The sequence below is a fragment of the Chelonia mydas genome, chromosome 2, assembly GCF_015237465.2.
Source record: "Chelonia mydas isolate rCheMyd1 chromosome 2, rCheMyd1.pri.v2, whole genome shotgun sequence".
Taxonomy (NCBI): domain Eukaryota; kingdom Metazoa; phylum Chordata; order Testudines; family Cheloniidae; genus Chelonia; species Chelonia mydas.
This window is the reverse complement of record NC_057850.1, coordinates 67,748,946-67,766,772: the sequence shown is the minus strand read 5'-3', so window position 1 is coordinate 67,766,772 and position 17,827 is coordinate 67,748,946. Positions and strand designations below refer to the sequence as shown.

At 46.6% G+C, this 17,827-nt stretch overlaps 1 protein-coding gene across 2 annotated transcripts in view; it reads right to left on the bottom strand.

Moving 5' to 3' along the window:
- The window catches only part of LYPLA1 (lysophospholipase 1), a 45,044-nt gene that overhangs the window by 25,697 nt on the left and 1,520 nt on the right, over positions 1-17,827 (bottom strand). The window contains exons 1-3 of one of the 2 annotated variants that reach the window (XM_037892614.2): positions 8,460-8,847; positions 7,210-7,241; positions 279-344 (exon numbers count right to left, since the gene is read on the bottom strand). In XM_037892614.2, coding sequence (XP_037748542.1) covers positions 279-344; positions 7,210-7,241; positions 8,460-8,528 — 167 coding nt within the window. In that variant the 5' untranslated portion in view covers positions 8,529-8,847. Of the gene's footprint in view, positions 1-278; positions 345-7,209; positions 7,242-8,459; positions 8,848-17,827 lie in introns of those variants that run through there. The other variant, XM_037892616.2, reaches the window with a different exon arrangement.

Sequence of the window (17,827 nt, the reverse complement as noted above, 5' to 3'; positions counted from 1 at the left end):
TCTACATAGTAGCCTTGCATTTGAAAACAGTGAAAAACCAGAAACAACATAGGTATTTTCAGGAAGCTCACTCAATAATATGGTAACACCCTCTTGAACAGGAATATCTGATTAATGTATATTATTCCTGTATAATGTCTTGAAACAAAAGCTAACTGTTGTAAAGATTGTTTTGTTTCTCATATTTACATGGCAAGGATTTGTAAGCCTGTTAAAACGTCCTAAATAAATAGAAAAAAAAAGAGTGAAAAAGATGACAAAAGAAGTTATATACTTACGCATGTGGGCAAATATATTTTACATGTGGACTTCTGATACCTGCAAATGCTTCTGCCCAGCCATGTCTGTTGGAGAAAAGTATGTTAAATGGCATTTTCATGTGCTAGTTTAAATGTTAACTTTAATAGTTAAGTATTGTTGCCATAATGCTAAAGAGGGAGTGTCAGGTCATTACAGGTGACATTTCTAAAAGAACCTAAAACAAAATGCATTACCTATGTTAAAAGAGAAGTCCTTCCTTTATAACAAGTAGCAAACGCATCTAAAGAAAACTAGTTTCTTGTCCAATAGTAGTTGCTCACGCTCTCTCGCTAAGAAAGCATCTGCTATAAGCCTGTCGATACATTTACTGTGTCAGTCTATTCAAAGACACATAGACAAGGCCACAAATTCAATTGTTTTCAAACTTTTTTGAATATTGCTATAAAAAATTTCTATGCCGCATAAAAACAACACTAAAAAACACTTATAACAATTGTGGTTCTTCAGGATGTTTTGTGCATGTAGCTCTCATGCATGGTGTGGCTGAACCTCTTGCAAAAGAATTCCAAAGCTTCAAAAACAGCAATAAAGCAGGAGTCACGTATGTGCCCTTCATGTCCTCTCACCCCCTCTTCCAAGAACATAAAGGGCACCATGACTCCGGTCACCCCCTCAAGTCTTTCTCATCACCCAGAGTCTCACAAGGTGTCTGAGCTGCAGGAATGGAGGATGGATTGAGGGATTCACATGCACAGAACATCTAGAAGAACCACAGTTACTATTAGTTAAGTAACAGTTCTTTCTTCGAGTTCCTATGCACGTGGCTTCCACTCATGATTATTAACAAGCAATTCAGTGATCAAGAGGGTGGGAGCTAGGAGCTCATCTGAATAGACTGTAGGACACATCTTCCCCTTGTGTATCCGCTCTGGAAGCAGATACCAAGAAGCAATGACTAGCATACATATGCAAGTTGTTGCTCTGCAATTTTCCACAACTGGTATCCTACTAAAGCACATTTCTGAGGCAGGTTGTATGGAATGAAGACAGTTGGACATGTCATACTTTCTCATTCCCCAGCACTCTGCACTATAAAGTAGTGTTGAAAGTATGCTGCTCTGGTAAATCAATATCAGTGATGATGGTAGCAGATGTGAATACAAATATTCAAACTCTTTAGGGGAAACCTGATACTTTTGTTCAGCTCTTTGAGGTTGCTGAGATATAGACTACTCCACAATCTAATTCCTTTGCAGGTTTAAGAATTCCCACATTAATAGGAAGGGCTATTCTGTCCTGAGTGGCAGGTTGCAAAATATCAAATAGTTTATCTGCCTTGTCATGAACCATTTCCAATGGAACGTTACTCCTCAGGGAATTCTACGCCAAAAAACTGAAAATTCTGCGCACGTTTTAAAATTCTGTAAATTTTGTGTGTCAATAAATAAATGTGGCTCCAGCATGGCAGTGGGGAGCACAGGTCACTGGCTGCATTGAGGTAGGAGATCACTCTGAAGCCCTCACCACCTCCAGTACAGGGATTCAGCAGTGAGGCTGCCCCTGACCCTGATACAGTACAGGGGCTGGGCCTGACCCAGAAACACCTCAGGGCCCTGCCCCGCTGTGCCAGGCGCACCAGCTGTGGCTGATCAAGCTCAACCCAGCAGGATCCAAGTGTGGAGGGGCTTAGTGTGGGGTGGTCCAGGTGTGGGGTGAGAAGTTTCTGTGTGGGGCAATCTGGGTGCGGGCAGCTCAGTGGGAGATCTGGATACACAGGGGCTTATTGGGGCGTTCCAGGTACAGGGGCAATGGGACTCTGCAGGGAATCCAAGTGATGGTGGTTGGACTCAGTGGGGGGTCTGGGTGTGCTGAGATGGGGCTGGGGGGGTCTGGGTGTGGAGGCTCAGTGAGGGGGTCCAGGTGCTGGGGCTTGATGGGTGGGGGTCAAGGTGCAGCTGGTTGGGGCTCAGTGGGGTGGGCGTCTGGATGCAGGGGTCCAGGTTTAGGGGGGATGGGCATGTCAGGCTGAGGGTTCGATAGGCCTGCTTAACGGGGGTCCCCCAGCTGCTGCCAAGGGGATGCCGCATGTTGGGCTCCCGCTTTCCCCTGCGATTCCTCTATCCCCTTTTCTTCTTCATCATCTTCCCCTCACTCCCACATTCCCCTCCCCCTGCCCTATTCCACCCCCTTTTTTTCCCCCACTGCCTCTTCCCCCACATCCCCTCACCCCCCTTCCCCACCCTCACCGCAGGCACTCACTGTTACACAGAAAATAGGAAGGCTCCCAAACACACAAAAGGGGAGCACAACTGGAACTAGGACCCAGGAGGCTGCAATCAGCTGCAGAGTCAGCAGAGCCCGAGACCTCTGAGCTGGGCAGCTCTGTGTTTGCAGAAATGGGGGGGAAGGGGCGCAGTGGCACGTACCCCCATGTGCCCCCCCCATGCCTCGCCTCTGTTTGGGGGGCAATCCCTCCCAAAAACTGCACACATGGTCCAACCCTCCCTGTGAGGCTTTCCTGCCGTTTTGTACAGGGAAAAGCAGGAAATCTACAGGGGGGCTTTTTTCTGCAGGCACACAGTCCCGCAGAATCCCCCCCAGGAGTAGAATATGTAGAAAGTTTGCCATTCTTTTCAAAAATTCCTGATATGTTTTAAAAATCATCCCTCATTAAGGGTGTGGAAGTTTCTTCTGGGGAAGGAGGAGAGAAAGCATTGGCTGAAAGTTCATCTTGCACCTCTTCATCCTCTCTCCCAGAGACACTGTGTTGAGGTTCTGATATCAGGATGACTTTGTTACACCCTGACACTTCATCTGAAGAGTCCGAATGGAATCTCTGATGAAAGCATTTCTGAATGGTCAGTTCTGAATGCTGAAATCACAGGGGCCAATACATCCAAGCCTGAAATCCAGGCAGATCCTTTTGGTACCATGCTCTTCCTGTGAGAGGATTTTCTCCCTACCACATTCAGCAGCTCCTTTGATGCCTGGAATTCTGCCCTCCTCTTTTGTTGTACCAGGGACGATGACAGCTTCCTTGTGGGAGACCTTAGAGTGGTCTTTAACTCCATGGGCAGCAGGGATTATTCACTGCTCCAACAGACAAGCCTGAGAGCACTTAAAAGAGCAGTGCCTACTAGGGGGTATGGAGATCAGTTACCTCCCTAGTTGGGGGGGAGGGGGGCGCTTACAGGCTGGGTCCCAGATAGTATACCCAAGGATCCCTGAAGCAGCTGCCGTTCAGAATCAGACTAAGCTCTTATTGATTTCTCCAGGAGGAACAGCCTCAATCTATGTTCCCTAGATTTAGGAGTGTGTTTTAAAAAGTCCTATAAATAGCGCACTTTGATGGCACATGAGCTTCTCCTAAGTAAAATAGGCAGAGGTCATGTATGTCTGTGAGAAGAAGAACTCTCTGACCCAATGTGCATGACTTAAGTCCTGGTAAATGGGGATCTGGCATAAGTCTGTACTGGAACCCTATCTAAAATGCTTTTTTTTAAAAAACTAGCTAACAAATGAAACTGACTATCCTCAGGAGGCTGACAGATTAAATTGACTATCAGGAAGAGACTAACAAATGAAATTGACTGACTAATGTAATTAGCTAAATTAAGTAACAAACAAGGAAACTAAATTACCATACACTAAGAAACACAGTAACTAGCTAAAGCGGATGCTATTCTATTTTGACTTTCTGCCAAAAGGCAGTTAGAAGGAGCTGAGGGGGAGTAGGGATATGCTGCCCTTTATGAAAGGTGCATGCACAACCCCTGCTGGATATTGCTATTGAAGTTCCTAAACTCCTGTGCAAAGAACACAACCACACCATATATGGAAGCCACATGAACAGTAACTTGAAGATGAAGTTTGATTTATTAAATCCAAAAAGCTAGGAGATTTGAAACTGCAGACAGGACTCTATCCCAATTCGTACTGTTGTCCCTATAGATGTATATGTCTACATACAGTGGATGATTCTACACACCTAAGGTTGCAGTAACTCAGAACAAAAACAAGTAGATTAAAGATTAATTTCCTTGCTTTCAAGTAATCCAAATATCTTTCGCCTCAACACCTCCACACAATGAGGGTCAGTGAAAAATTAGAGTAATTCTGCATTTAAAATTGGCATATAAAATACATAATTCAGTTTTTGATGAGCTGCATGTTGTTCAACATGCTGAACACAGCACTGAGTTTCAGAGCTTTCTTATTCCCCCAGCTATCACAAACCCAGAGGATGGCATGGATGTGTGGGCTCATTTAGTAAGCCCAGAGCTCATTACCACAAGTCCTGCAATGTTAAATTTAATAAAACTAACCCCAACGGAGGTGAAAATATAATCAGACAGAAGCTCGATACCCGTGAAAGTAAAAATAATTAAACAATGGAAAGGTTTTGATAAGGGAAGAAAGTAAAGTAGTAGTCTTAGTGAAGTCAGAACAACATGTCTGAGTATGGCTTTGCATGACTGGACTCTTGGTGGCAAAGGAGGCAAAAAGTAGTATTATTTACCTGTAACTAGTTCTTTGAGGCGTACATATCACCTCAGCACTTAAGTCTTAACCCTCGCAAAAGCCCTAATCCATTAGGGTTGTGCACCTGAAGAACTGAACATTTGGTGGAAGATCACATAAATAAAAGCCTCAAGTCTCCTCTATTCCTTCCACCTAATCAGACTCCATACTAGATGCGCCGAAGTCTAAGTCTAGTAAAACTTGCGTTAACATTTAGTTACTACTTTCTCCTTACTGTATTGAACCACTTATTTTGGAAACTAGTAGTACTAACAAGTCAAAAAGAAACTGTCTGAGGAGAACTAATTAAGCAAGGATTTTGAGATTCTTTCCAACTGGGCATCAGAACTGCCAAGTTGAAAAAGATACATTGCATAAATATACAGGTGTGTACTGAAATCTTTATAGCAGCCATATATATTTCTTTTACTCCAATGATGTCAAATAGGAACCTGACTACTCTGACTGCCTGTGACAAATATATAACAAAAATAAAAGAGCTGCAAGTCCCCAGAAAAACTCCAGCAAAACTCTAGTCTGAAACCTATGAGACATTTTGGAAACAAGCGAGGATGTATTGAACGTAGTCTAATGTAGCTTCAATACAGTCTGGATATCATCAAAATACAACACCAAAACCAAATTTAAGATTTATCAGAGCTGCATACTTTCAACACTACTTTATCGCACATAATGCTGGGTAGAGCCCTGCGTGGATACAAATTTATATCCGCGAATGTGGATATCCACGAATATAAATCGGTATCCGTGGAACCACAGGGCTCTCCCAGGAACCGCAGTGGCAAAAGGAGCAGAACGTGGGGCCACCGTTCCCAGGAGCCAGCGCCCCGTGTCGGCAGCTCCTCCGGCGTGGCTGTACTGCCCACAGACCCACCCCCGTCTCTTCCACACAGCTGTCTGCATCCCCTGTCTGGGGGCGTTCATGCTGCTTGAACACAAGAGTGTGACCAGAGACAGCTGCTGGTGAGCCAGGTGCCCGCCCCAGTAGGCAGGGCTGGGGGTGGTACAGCCACGCCAGAGGAGCTGCCAGGGTGGGGTGCTGGCTCCAGGGAGCGGCAGCCCCATGTTCTGCTCCTTTCGCCTCTGCGGTTCCCTGGAGAGTCCTATGGTTCCACGAATACCAGCTTGCATCCACGAATATACATTTGTATCCACACAGAACTCTGATGCTGGGGAATGACGAAGTACAGCGTGTGCCAAACTGTCTTCATTCCATACAACCTGTCTCCAAAAAATCCTCTGTATCTTTTGGCCCAGAACAATCTCAAACCAAGACCTATTCATACAATGCAGCCAAGAAAATATGAGTACCATCATTATCAGGTCTTGGAGATGGATTGGCCATGTGCTTTGGATGGACACTGATTCCAACACCAGAATAGCACTAAGATGGACACCTGAAGGCAAGTGAAAATGAGGCCCCCCGAAAACAACATGGTGAAGAGCTGTGGAAGCTGAGCTGAAAAACCTGGGGCACAGCTGGGGAACCATTGAAAGATTTGCCAGAAACAGACAGGAGTGGAGGAGCTTCGTCGCTCCCCTAAACGCCAGAGGTGTAATGGGTACTAACTAACTAAATGTTTCTTAACCTGATAACTAAAAGGTAAGAACAGGTTTGTCTGAAAAGTATGTCGTCTTTAGAAGAGTAACTTGATCTTTTTCTTCTCCAGGACCATAAAACCACCCAGTTTCTTTCAATGATCCACTTCAAATCCTACAATCCTTCCTAAAATATTTGGTGTCAAGAAAAGGAGTGGAAGAACCAGAAAATTAACAAGTAACACTAACTATAACATTTACCATAAAACATTAACCATATGACCATACTCACTATAAATAGGGGTCTACTTAAATCACAGATAAATCACATAAATTTTTTGCAGGTTGGTCACAACATATATAGAAAATTTTGCAGATGTGTATTGTTACCCCTACTTCTGTGCTGCTGCTGCTGGTGGCACTGCCTTTAGAGCTGAGTGCCCCGCCAACAGCCGCCGCTCTCAACTATGCCTTCAGAGCTTCAGACTCAGATATGCTTATATTTTTGCATGAATGAGGCTTACGAGTGAATATCAAGTTGAATTTAGAATCATTACAAAGGGGCATTCCTGTTTTCCCCACACAAACTTTTAGGGAAGAATGGAGACAAGACAGCTAGTTCAACTCAGTGATTACTCCCAAGTGTAGGTAATATTTTTTAATAGGCTTTAACTGATTTAGTTTTTGTGAGAGTTTTTAAAAACTAGCATGGCCACCTCTTCAGCATTTGGCATAAACTCTGCAACCAGTGCCAGTGTAACTAATTTGTGAGAAACAGCAACGAGTTGCAACTACTCATGTCTTACAACCCAGAAATCTCAAACTGTAAGATAAGTTAGATATACATCAGTAAACCATTATACCTACCCAGTATCTCCCAATCCATGAAGAAATATGACCTAAAATTTAAAAAAAAAAAAAAAATACAAGAGTTAAAAATAATTGTTTCATGCTTAATTCCCTGGTTTGATTTTTTTTGTAAGGACAAAAATAGCTGTGACAAATTAATAGATTCTAAGGCCAGAAGAGACCATTATGAGTCTAATCACCTGTACAGCACAGAACTTCCCCAAAATAACTCTTAAGGCATATTTGTTTAGAAAAACATCCAATCTTGATTTTTAAATGGACAGTGCCACCATGACCGTTGGTAAATTATTACAAAACTACATACTATAAAAACTGTGCAATACCAAGTGCAAGCATTATTTTGGGTACAAGTTTCTCCAAGCCCTAATAAAATCCCTCACTACATTTTTATCCCATATTTCCCCTTCCCTAAAAGCATCTCCCCACAACTTAGTTTATTAGGTTACTGCCATAATAACCAAGTTAGACCAAATAGATCATTTTGCTTCTGCTAGTCATCGCTGTCTCATTTTGGAAGTACAGTTTGTTACAGATCTTGATTGCTTGCTCCTTCTTCTCACTAAAGAGGGTAACTCCAGATATTGTCTAGCAATTCGTTATATTTGCTTTCTTGCGAAACGTGCAATTTATTAAAAGAGAAGACAACTAGGGACTCTTGCCAGTCAAATGACATCAACGACCTTCATCTCATCCAACATCATAAGTTAATTCCACTAAATGAAACATTTGAAAAAAAAAAAAAAAAAACACCAAGTGTTCAACACAGCCCAGCTCGCAAGGTAAGACGGAAGGCGGCAGGAAGAGCCCCTCATATCACTGCACGGGGGTAGACCTTCCCCGCACCCCGCCGCGAAAGACGAGCAGGACGAGGCAGCGGCAGCAGGGCCGTCACACCAAGCGCACCTATCCGCGCGCCTGCCAGCGGCCGCGGCCAGCGCGGTGCAGTTTGCCAGCTTGAACGCTCTGTGCGTGGAGGGGCCGATCTCCGCCGCTCGCCCGGGGCAGAGGCCCGCCGGCGCGAGCGGGAGCCGCTCACGGCAACACCCAGCCGGCGCGAGTCCGGGGCAGAGGCCCGGCTTCCCGAGGCGGGCCTGGACAGGGAACCGGAGCACGAGGGGCGCGCACACGGAGCCCGGGCGGTTACAGCGGGGCACGGCCCGTATGCCGGAGCGTACACCGCGCGCGCCTCGCCGCCGGGACGGAGCCGCTCAACCCCTGCTCCCCCTGGTCGCCAGGCCCGGACTCACCGCGGCAGTGGCCTTCCTGGCGGCCGGGACGATGGCGGGGAGCGGCGCAGACATGTTATTGCCGCACATACACCGGGCTCCGGGGCGGCCAGCGGGACACACTGGCCGGGAGGAGGGCAGGCACCGGGCCAAGGGGAGGGGCAAGGCGGGAGGGGCGGCAGCAGGGAGCAAACGCGGTGACTAACAGTAAGAGTCGGAGAGCGGGGGAGGGGCGGGGGGTCGGGCTTGTGTCACCAACCCCTGCCCCCTTATCCCCCATGCGCAGGCACGCGCATGCAGGGGCTCAAGGGCGGCCGTTAGACTAGGCGCGGGGCAGCCGCCAGTATCCCCTTCAAAACACGCCCATCACTGCTCGCCTCCCCTATTGGCTCTCAGGCGCAGACGATCCGCCATCTCCGATTGGACTCTTCTCTTGTCATTTAGTTCCCTGAGGACTGGGGGGCGCGGGAAGAGGGTCACGCCAGAACGCGTGCGCAACGGAATTGTTCTGGCAACTGGTGGGAAGTGTCTGTCTCCAGCCCTGGCCACGGTCTAGTACTCCCTGGGGTGGGGGCAGATTCTGCGCCAAAAAATTAAGAATTCTGCAAATATTATTTGTCAAAATAATGCAGTATAATTACATCCCTTTCAGTTGTTTTGGTAAGTTATTTAAACTACAATACAGAAAAAAGAACAGGAGGACTTGTGGCACCTTAGAGACTAACCAATTTATTTGAGCATAAGCTTTCCTGAGCTACAGCTCACTTCATCGAATGCACTCAGTGGAAAATACAGTGGGGAGATTTATATACACACAGAACCTGAAACAATGGGTGTTACCATACACACTGTAACCAGTACCAGCTATTACTCTCCTGCTGGTAATAGCGCACCTTAAGTGATCACTCTCCTTACAGTGTGTATGGTAACACCCATTGTTTCATGTTCTCTGTGTATATAAATCTCCCCACTGTATTTGCTACTGAATGCATCCGATGAAGTGAGCTGTAGCTCACGAAAGCTTATGCTCAAATAAATTGGTTAGTCTCTAAGGTGCCACAAGTACGCCTTTTCTTTTTGCGAATACAGACTAACACGGCTGCTACTCTGAATACAGAAAAAAGACACAACAACTATTCAGCATTTCCTAAACACATGAAAGTTAAGTTACAAACACTTGGTAACTAATACCCTGCATTCCAGTCCTAATTCTGGATTTTCATTTAAATTATGTTACAGAACACCAAACAGCAAAAAAAAAAAAAAAAAAAAAAAAAGTAGAATGTCATTTTAAATTGTTCAGACTTTTACACATGAAAGCACAGGCAGCAGGTGAACTGTTGGCTGGGGGATGCTAGCCCCCAACCCCGCCCTTTGCACCTGAGGCCCCACCCTTCCACACACACCCGGCCGGAGCCAAGCCACTGGCCTTGTTCCACAGCTAAAATCCCCCAGCCCCAAATGCAGCCCCAGCACTGGAGCACAGGAAGGCGCGTGGCCCCCAGTTTCCCCAGATCAGGGGGGCAGGTGGCTGCTGGCTGCAGCCTGCCCAGCTCCGGAGTGCAGGAAGGTGGGTGGCACACAGCCCCAGCCACAGCGGAGAATTGGGGGACTGGAGCCAGAGGACTGGAGCCGCACACAGGGAGTGGGTGGGGTCACACCTGGCTGCCTGGGGAGGCAAAGCCTCCCCCAGCCTATGCGACCCGCGGCCCATGCATGAAAGTCATACAGTTTTGCTAATGATTGTCCTGGACCTGGCTGGGTACTTTGGGAAGTGCTTAGTTCTGATTGTCCTGATATTTTATTGACTGCTCTGTAAAAGCTTTATTTGCCCTCAGTCTTTTTTTTAAAAATGGGTAAGTAAAAATCTAACTCCATTGTGCCATTTTGGCACAGGAAAAAAGTGAGAAAGCGCATGCATACATCTTCCTAGCTGATTCCCTGTCATTTATAAGGCTTTACATCACTTTGTCAATGTAGGGGCCTTAAAACTTTTACAGATTTTATGTTTCTGGGGAAATTGACTGAGAATGAGAATAGTTAACTACAACAGGATCATTAACAATGTTACTATGCAGATAGGCTGCTACATTTCTGCCTCAGAGAATGAGATAAATTAACCATCAACAGCAACATTAACAAAATGTGGTGTGGTTTTTTTTACAAAATCTATTTTCTTTCATTTAAAAACAAACATTTTTCATTAACACGATACTAATATTTAATTGTTTCTTCAATTTTCAAGAAGTTACAGACATTTTTTTATAATCATATTAGATAGATTGTGACTTTTTCATTGATACCTTACCTAACATACTTTGTATAAGATTTGTTGCAATTGTCTAACAGTGGCAATATTAATTATATAAATAGTCATGTTTCAATCTTAGTGTCACAGCATCCAAAAGTACCACACACCTTACTAGGCAGGCAGACTGCTACATTTCTGCCTCAGGGACAGAGCCTTCCTCCTGCATAACAAAAAGACTTACCCTCCTCTATGCCCCTCAAGCCACAGTATCAAGCAAGAGGGACAGCGTCTCTCTTGCTTATTGGCCAGCCCAGCTCCCTGATGGTGATCAACATCTCCCCCACAGGCAGGTATGCCCAGCCCTCCCCCTCGCAGTAATCTGCATCTCTGAGGCTGCTTCAGGCACGCTGGAACAGACATGCTGCCTGGGCTGCTGGGGAAATCTCCGGCAGATTTCTTTTGCTTTTTTCTGTGAGGGGGACACAGAAATATGTGGGCCATATGAATTCTGCGCCCTTGGTCAGGAGTAGTCTACTCCAAGGCAGCAGAGTGAAAGGCCTCGGGCTGACAGTAGGGTTGCCAACTTTCTAATCACACAAAACAAAACACCCATGCCTTGCCCCTTCTCTGAGGCCCCACCTCCCACTCACTCCATCCCCCCTCCCTCAATGGATCACTCTCCCCACTCTCACTCACTTTCCCTGGACTGGGGTAGGTGGTTGGGGTGCGGGATGGGGTGAGGGCTCCAGCGGTGGTGCAGACTCTGGGGTGGGGCCCTGGATGAGGGGTTTGGGGTGCAGGAGGGGGCTCTGGGCTGGGACCAAGGGGTTCAGAGTGTGGGAGGGGGCTCCTGGCTGGGGCAGGGGGTTGGGGTGTGGGAGCGGGTGTGTGCTCCGGCTGAGGGTGTGGGCTCTGGGGTGGGGCCAGGGATGAGGGGTTTGGGGTGCAGGAGGGGGCTCAGGGCTGGGGCAGAGAGAGGGGGTGTGGAATCCAGGAGGGAGTTTGGGTGTGGGAGGGGACTCAGGGGTTGGGAGTGTGGGAGGAGGTGAAGGCTCCGGCTGGGGGTGCAGACTCTGGGTTTGGGTCGGGGATGAGGGATTTGGGGTGCAGGAGGTGGCTCTGGGCTGGGGCTGAGGGGTTGTGAGTGTGGGAGGGGGCTCAGGCCTGGGGCAGGGGGTTGGGGTGTGGGCTCCAGCTGGGGGTGTGGGCTCTGGGCTGGGGATGAGGTGTTTGAGGTGCAGGAGGGGGCTCGGGGCAGGGGGTGCAGGCTCTGGGAGGGAGTTTGGGTGCAGGAAGGGGATCAGGACTCAGACAGGGGGTTGGGGTGTGGGCTCTGGTACAGGGGGTGGGGTGTGAGAGGGCGTTCAGGGTGTGGGCTCCAGCCAGGCGGCACTTATCTCTGGCAGCTCCCGGAAGCATCTGGCATGTCTGGCTCCTAGGCAGAGGGGTCAGGGGGCTCTGCATGCTGCCCGCACCCGCAGGTGCCACCCGCACAGCTCCTATTGGCCATGGTTCCCCCATGACTGCCCCTGCGCCTAGGAGCCAGACATGCCGTCTGCTTCTGGGAGCCACACACAGCCAGGGAGCCTGCCTTAGCCCCGCTGCACCACCAACTGGACTTTTAGCAGCCCGGTCAGCAGTGCTGACCAGAGCTACCAGGGTCCTTTTTCAACTGGGTATTCCAGTTGAAAACCGGACACCTGGCAACCCTAGCTGAGCGACATGTTGCCATCTCCTGTACTGGGTACTACAAGCCTGTGGCTCATGCCTGGGGCTCCATCCTGGCACCTGAGTGACACCTAGACACTTGTGAGCACCCTTAATCCCAAGTCCCCAGTGAGGATGGTGGGTCTGAGCCTCATGGTGAGCACTGCCAGGTACAGCAGAAATAGTCAGGTCTGTCATGTGAAAAGTGCAGCTTGGTGCTTTTACGGCTATGGTCAGAAATTACACTGCTTCTGACTGGCCAAAGGCTATTTGAAGCTTTAGCCATTGTTTCCAGAGCCTCCCTTCTACTTAGGATGCATCTGCACTATTGAAAAAAGATGTGTTCTTTCCACCTGTTCAATAACAAACAGTAACTAACAGGATGTAAAATCCTAGTGAAGACAAGGCAGTATGTAATTTTCACACATTAGCAGATTGAGATAAAGGGAGCCTAAGGTTTACTTAGACCTGCAACATGAAAACTACAAACTGCCTTGGTTTTCGCTAGAATTTTACCTGGTGTTAGTTACCACATGCTAGCTAACGTGGTATGAACATACCTTTTATCCTAATGAAGACAGGTTGGGAATTAGTGTATTAAGGAATAGAAACAGACACACACTCCCTATATATCTTCAGTGCTGCTGTATTTTCCTGTTTAATGGCACATGCTGCAGAACTGTTAAGTCAATAAGTTTCCTGTGACTTGGGGTGGCTCCACACACCTTGACCTTTAAAAATGGAAAAAGTGTAGCAACTGCATTCCAAATAGGGAGCAAAGGACTGAAGAGCATATCAGTTCTATTTGATATCTCACACTCTTATTCTAAAACCTAGTCATGTTTGTGTTTTGAATGTTTTTATAAAGCTCCCAGTAAACTTATTTTATTAGAATTATTTACAGCTTGTTTTAAATGATAAAAGATAACCATAGAATTTCTAAATGGGGAGATACTAAACGGTAAACAGCATGGGAAATGGAGAACTTAACAAAAACATCTATAAAAGCCGCAATCTTATTAAGATATTATTCAATCTATTTGTTCTCTGTTAATGATATTCAGATGTCCCTTCTAGCTTTCTTGGCTGAATTAAAGAAATCCTTTGGCACAGACTCAAAAAATTAATGCTTCCTGTTCATCTTGATATCTGTCATGCCATTCAGGCTCTTTATTTTAAAATTACTAGAGCAGGGGTTCTCAAACTTCACTGCACCGTGACCCCCTTCTGACAACAAGAATTACTTCATGACCCCAGGAGAGGGGACCGAAGCCTGAGCCCACCCAAGCTCTGCTGCTCTGTGTGGGAGGGCCAAAGCCCAAGCCTGACTGCTCTGAGCAGGGGGGCCACAGCTGAAGCTCAAGAGCTTCATCCCCAGGCAGGGGGCCTGCAACCTGAGCTCTGCCACCCAGGGCTGAAGCCCTTGGATTGCAGCAAGTCTAAGCCAGCTCTGGTGACCTCATTCAAAGGGGGTTGCGACCCACTCTGGGGTCCCAACCCACAGTTTTAAGAACTGCTGTCCTAGAGCATTCCAGACCATTCTGAACATTTGTACTAGCTCTGTATAAATATGGCAAACACATTACTATCAATGTGAAACAATTTGTTCTTTTTTCTTCTGATCAATAAATTTGGAAAAAATAGTAGTGTGTGTGACCATGTAATTAAAGACTGTATCATAATGCAGATGCACAGGGCTGGGGGCAAATTAATGTTACACAAGCAGCCTTAATTCTGGCATTTTCTAACTTTGGAGTGCTTGATTCTCCAACCATAATGTTCTTTTAGCAAAGTTTGGTGTGTGTAATTTCCTAGATTTTTAAAAAGGAAACTGATCCTCCTTCCCTCCCCATCCCCCCTGAAATTGCATCATGTGGTATCATATTGACACCCATATGGGTCATCAGCAGTTGGGTTGAACCCTTTGGATCCACCACATAGACTTATGCCACTTGGGGTCTGTCTACTCTAGAAATGCAACGGAGGCTGCTGTAGCTCTTCAGCGTAGACACTTGCTACAGTAACAGGAGGCGTTCTTCTGTCAGTGTAGTTAATCCATCTCCTCCAGAGGCAGTGGGTAGGCCATAGGCGCAGAGTTTCTAATCTGCCAGGGGGTGCTCCTCCCCAGCTCCACCCCCACTCCATCCCTTCCCAAGACCCCACCCCCACCCTGCTTCTTCCCACCCCCATGCTGCCCCTGCTCCCCCTGTTCCCTGCCTCATCCCGCCCCGCTCCACCCCTTCCTAACCCAGTTCCACTGCCTCCCCCGAACAGACTGTGCCTTCGCTGCCCCTCTCCCCCCAGCATCTCCAGATGCCATGAAACAGCTGATCCACAGCAGGCAGGAGGTGCTGGAGGAAAGGGGAGGTTCTGGTAGGGGGGCTGCTGGTGGGTGCTCAGCAACCTCCATTTTTTTCCCATGGGTGCTCCAGCCCTGGAGCACCCATGGAGTTGGCACCTATGGGTAGGTCGACGGAAGAATTCTTCCATTGACCTAGCACTATCTACACTGGGGGTTAGGTTGTGTTAGCTATGTCAGCCATGTAGATTTTTCACACCCCTGAGTGATGTACCTGGGTCAACTTAACTTCTGAGTATAGACCAGGCCTTGAGCTAACTGTGTAGCTGATGTCAGCCTGTTTTCCTCTATGTGAACCAGCATTAGAAGGGGATGGGACACTTTTGCCAGTAGGTTTCACAGATATTTGCTGACAGCAGAGGAATGGTTAGACTCAGGAATCTTGGGATCCCTTTTAGGTTCTGGAGGGGAGTGTGCTGTAGTGGGCACAGACCTTTCTGTGCATTTCTCCCCAAGCTTGACCTCTCCCTTTTGCCTCATCCTCTCCAATTTGTTCCTGTTCTAATCCTCACTCTGTTCCACCCTGGTTCCTCATCTCAGTTCCATTCTCCTCACCTAGCCAGTTCCATTCTTCACTCCTGAAGCTTCTCATTCTAGACTTTGTTTCCTTGCCCAGAAAGTCCTAGTATCATCCTTCCAGCCTCTGGGTTCCAGTTATACTCTCCTCCACTAGTCTCTTTTCCCAGCCAGTTCAACTCTCTACCCAGCTCCCAGAGCGAGTCTCTTTGCCTAGCCATTCCCATTTCCAGCTACTTGTTCCCAATCTCTGTGTCCAGCCAGTCCCAGTCTTCTTGCCCAGCCAAAGCCAGTCTCTTTGCACCCCAACTCTCAGTTTCCTTCTCCCTCTCCCCTGGTTGGGAGCAGCCTACAGCTGCAATTGCAGTGAAAGCCATGCACAGATCCAGGATGCAATATGCCCAGTGTGGTCAGAATGTTTAGGGAAGTTAGCTGCTACAATCTAAGTCTCTACTGAGAAAGTAGCAATTGTTATTTTTCCAAGGTAACTGTGCCAAATTTGGGCAGATTTTCACAGGGACAGCAAAAGGTGCATCCCTGACACAAAGGCCATCTCCCTGCCAAATTTCAAGCCCCTGCTTCAAACATGGGGATGCTAGAGCTCTTCAAAGATAAGGTGGCCAGAATTTTTAACAGGGGCAAAACAAACATATTTCCCCCTAGATTAGTTCTCAAAAAAAGATGAGCCATTTTGGCTGAAACACCTCTCCCCCCGCCGCCCTCCCCCTCCCCCCCCCCCCCCCCCCCCAAAAAAAAAGTCAGCATGAGGCAGACATCCAGCATGGAAAATTTCAGCCCAAATAGTTAAATTTTGCAAATTTCTAAGCAACTGAAAACAGGGTCTTTTAATGGGAAGTTTGGGGCAACCTTGGCAATAGGCAGATGTATTAGCCCAGTACATAATTTCTCAGTGGTGTTCTCTGTAACAACCCCCTTATCTTCCCTCAATTAATCCTACACAGTGCTTCTGTTCTGGAAGAAAATAATTTCCAGTTGACCCATCATGCTGGCTGTAATTCTATTCTCTGGTTATAGAGTAGGCACAATTTCATTAGGTAAAGTAAGTTACATGATCAAGGAGCACAACAGCATAAGGAAACTATTGTAATAATAATGCACAACATTTCCATAAGAATAGCAGAACAAGGGAAAAAGGTATTCTTCTTCAAACTTCTCATTTTGGTTTCTTGATTGCCACTGCATTTGTATTGCATCAACATCCTAAACATCACCAATCTTTTTAAGATACAGCCCTATGTTTTTAAGTCCTGGCTGTAACATGCCCAGAGAAGATCAAATACAGATAATACAAAAGCAGATAACAGCAAGGGAAAAGTAATTTTAGACATAAACAAAAGCAAAGTCTGAGAAGCAGTTTGCAGACCATTCCATTTTATATCATATAGCCAACTGACTTAGACATTCCATCCCAACCTGGTAGATGATATTCTGTCCTCAATTATACATACCTTCATCACTTCCCATCTGAACTATAGCAATGCAGTATACCTGGGCATGTAGCTTTCAGTGCATAGGAAATTCCAGTTACCACAAAATGCCGCAGTGCATCTCCTCAGCAACACAGGCTATTACAAGCACATCTCTCCACTCTCTACACTGGCATCCCAAAGAATACTGAGTTAAGTTCAAGATCTTGGTCTTTATCTTTAAGCTGCTCAATGGCCTGGACTACAAGATTTTCTGAAATTCCAAGTTAAGAACTGTGGTAGACAACATTGCTCCTCAAGGCACAATGGATTTTTCTATCATAAGGGTAAACGGTTTTGCCAGTACAGGAGACAAAGCTTTCTAGGGGGCTCATCCAAGACTGTGGAATAAATTCCCACAAGAACTAAGGACCATCACAGCCTATCCCCTTATGCTCTAAGTGAAAGGCTCATTTTGTTTACCTTGTTTTCTCTCAGCCATGGGGGTGGGAGAAGGGAACTGAGAGTTGGGGGCAACCCTCAATCTATCAGTTCCACATATAATTCTCTCCCACAGGAGACACGATGAGAAAGAACAAGCCACAAGTGACAGATGTTAATCACATGGCTTGATGCACTACTGGAAAATACTCATATGCTACAGTGATAATGGTGGTATAAGAACCTATATAGAGTAGATCGGAATTATATATGCAGCATGGTACACAGATGTGGGGAAAGGGGAATTTGGGCTCTCTTAATCTTCTCAGTGAAGTTTATTTAAATATATTGTCCTTACATATGTATTTAAAAGTGCTGTATCCTTTATTTCACATTCCTTTCATACGTCGCATATCCTGGGGCTTTACATCCCTGAAGTGTTCCACTGACAGAGACATCATGCAGCATCCTTTTCTTGTTTTCTTGTTTGTTTATTCTTCAGTTTGTTCTGTTTAACCTTATACCACTTGTCTTTGTTCTGCACCCTATTGCTCTGTATTGCACCAGTCCCTTCAGACTGTAAGCTATTTAGGGCAAGGACTTGTTTGCATATACTTCAACTATTGTTCAGAGTTGGGATCAGCAGAGATAATATCTGAATAATACACATACATGAAAAACATGTAAT